A 2,500-nucleotide genomic window follows, 5' to 3' on the forward strand; every position below is an offset into this window, starting at 1 on the left:
AAGAATGATGCTCTTAGGGAACCCAATCCCTTGTCGGATTATGCTGCTCTTGATGGCTTTGACATAAGTAGGTTTAATATGATTAAAAGTAATTGTTATGGATTGTTCTGTTATATTCCTTCACTCTAGTATTGTATGTATATAGATAGTAAAATTAGGTTTTACAGTTGCATTATGTTCAAGTGATATGAATGAGATTCCTTGGTTAAAAGAAAAAAAAATTAAAAACAAAGAAAAAGAAATGCACTTTCAGATTAAACTTTCTTAAAATTTCTTCCAATTTTAACACATCTCTTTCTAGGTGAATGCATAGGTGATGCTTGCAGTGAAGTAGAATGCCAGCATGGAGGAAAATGCGTGGCATCAGTTCAGGACACCAGGAACAGTTCCAATTTAGCCGCTACACCTCCACCTGCTTTCTTTCCCCCTCCACCAGCTGCTCCTATATGTCTGTGCCCACTTGGCTATGCTGGGGATTTCTGTGAAAAGCAACTAAATCTCGAGGTTAGTGATTAGTAATTTGGAGTGAACTGCAACGATATCAGCTTCAGTTATTGGAATTGAAAAAGAAATATACATGGCATATAACTACCCAAACATCATCCTCAGACTTTTGGCTAGAATCCTTGGAATGCAAACTAACTCAAACATTTTCTGGGGTTTAATTTGTGGATTTGTCACTGCAGTTGGAATTTCTGTAGCTTACAACAGTTAGTGCTGAAGCCCTAATCTCTCACATGGAACTGAGCTAGTGTGCAGAATTGGTTATCTTGGTTTAATCTTATTGTAAAGAACATGTGGGTATTTTGGAGTAGGGTATGAATGTGAAAAAATGTATATTTGATATTCTGAGGCAAAATATCTTTGTATAAATGCAACTTGCTTTTGTTAGTTTTCACAGAACTGAGAATGGATTCTTTTTCTATCTAGGTTCCTTCCTTCAATGGCTCTGCCCACCTGGTATTCCCAGCACTTGGAGGTTCTGTCTTATCATGGCTTGAATTGGAATTAGTGTTCCGTGCAGCCTCCACAGACGGCATCATGCTGTATGAGGGACATCGATCAGACGGCTCCAGTGACTTCATTGCTGTCACACTCTCCCAGGCCCATGTTCTGTTCACGATTGATTTGGGATCTGGAATGCTAACGTTAAGGTAAGTCTTACTTTCCTTGACTTTGGTTGATCATTTAAAAGTTGTGTTGTGAAAGAATTGTAAGAAAGATGCAGGGGATATTTGCACTTATTAATAACTATTTAGCATTTCTGTATTAGGTTTCAATAAAACAGAATGATATTTTATCACCTTTGTGATTATATTTACCTGTAATAATGTATATTTAATGATGAAATTAGATTGAGTTTAAATCATTAATTTTTCAGAATCTGACAATTATTTGACATGTTGCCAGTTTTATAATTATTATATGTTAAATAAAATGAGTAGAATATTGTTTTCTAGTTTACCTTTCCATGTTATTATATGAAGAAGTGTGTTAATTTAGGTCTGCATATAATAATAAGGTCATATGTCCTGTAGAGAAACTATTTCCTACCTCAGTGCACCTTGATGTCTCCCCCAGGTCAGCCTACCCAATCCGTCCTGGCGTGTGGCACTCAGTGCGAGTCTCTCGGACTGGCCGATGGGCTTGGTTATATGTTGATGACCAGCCTGTTGTGAGTGGTCTGACCCCTGGTGGTTTCACTATGCTGTCTCTCTCACATCCTCTATATCTTGGAGGTATTCCACCCACCTCAGTCTCGCAGCCAATACTACCAGCATCGCAGGCCTTTGTGGGCTGTATACAAAAGGTGGGAGTCTCTTTATAATTGTATTTCTGTGTTATTGTTTAGTGTGAGTGGATATTTTTCCCTATAAATATTAGTAAATAAAAAGGAAAAGATTAATAAATTTTAGAGTTTTTTGTTGGCACTGCTGTATTATATAATATAGAATATATATTATTGAGAACTATTACTGAAGTATATAGGTATGTGTATTAGAGGATTTAAGGAGTGGAAGGTGTTTCCTACTTGTTCAACTCAACAGCAACACTTTCAACACTAGTGATTCCTGTGTTGTAGGAAGGCTGTTGGTTGTAGAAGGGAAATCCACAATATGTCTCAGTGACAGATGTACTACCTAAGATAGCTTTCCTTAGGCTTATTATCTGTTAGGCTTATTATCTGCAGTGTATGATGTACACATACAACTGACAGGTGCAGTAGGCATTCCCTAGTTTCATTACTTTTTGTTTTTTTTGTGTTGGTTAGGAACATTACCAGTTTTGTCATAAGCACTATGCTTGTTACCCTATACAGACAGATGAGGCCTAACAGACCTTAATAATTAAGAGAATGCAAAACAGACTGAAAGAAGTTAACAGTATCTCTGCATGCACACATATCATACACCTGCTATTATAAATATATTTTTAAATGGAGAAGTATATTAAAAAGAAGCTGCAATAAAAAGTGTACATAAGATAAGAGGTTTTTGTA

At 36.5% G+C, this 2,500-nt stretch overlaps 1 protein-coding gene across 1 annotated transcript in view; it reads left to right on the forward strand.

Moving 5' to 3' along the window:
- Positions 1-2,500, forward strand: part of LOC119577173 (pikachurin-like) — a gene marked incomplete at its 5' end in the record, with an annotated part of 27,261 nt that overhangs the window by 20,746 nt on the left and 4,015 nt on the right. Inside the window, 4 exons of the mRNA XM_037924892.1 lie at positions 1-67; positions 302-504; positions 931-1,154; positions 1,582-1,810. The exon at positions 1-67 is cut by the window's left edge and continues 150 nt beyond it. Coding sequence (XP_037780820.1) covers positions 1-67; positions 302-504; positions 931-1,154; positions 1,582-1,810 — 723 coding nt within the window. The remainder of the gene's footprint in view (positions 68-301; positions 505-930; positions 1,155-1,581; positions 1,811-2,500) is intronic.

Source organism: Penaeus monodon, chromosome 1 (genome assembly GCF_015228065.2).
Source record: "Penaeus monodon isolate SGIC_2016 chromosome 1, NSTDA_Pmon_1, whole genome shotgun sequence".
In the NCBI taxonomy this organism is placed as follows: domain Eukaryota; kingdom Metazoa; phylum Arthropoda; class Malacostraca; order Decapoda; family Penaeidae; genus Penaeus; species Penaeus monodon.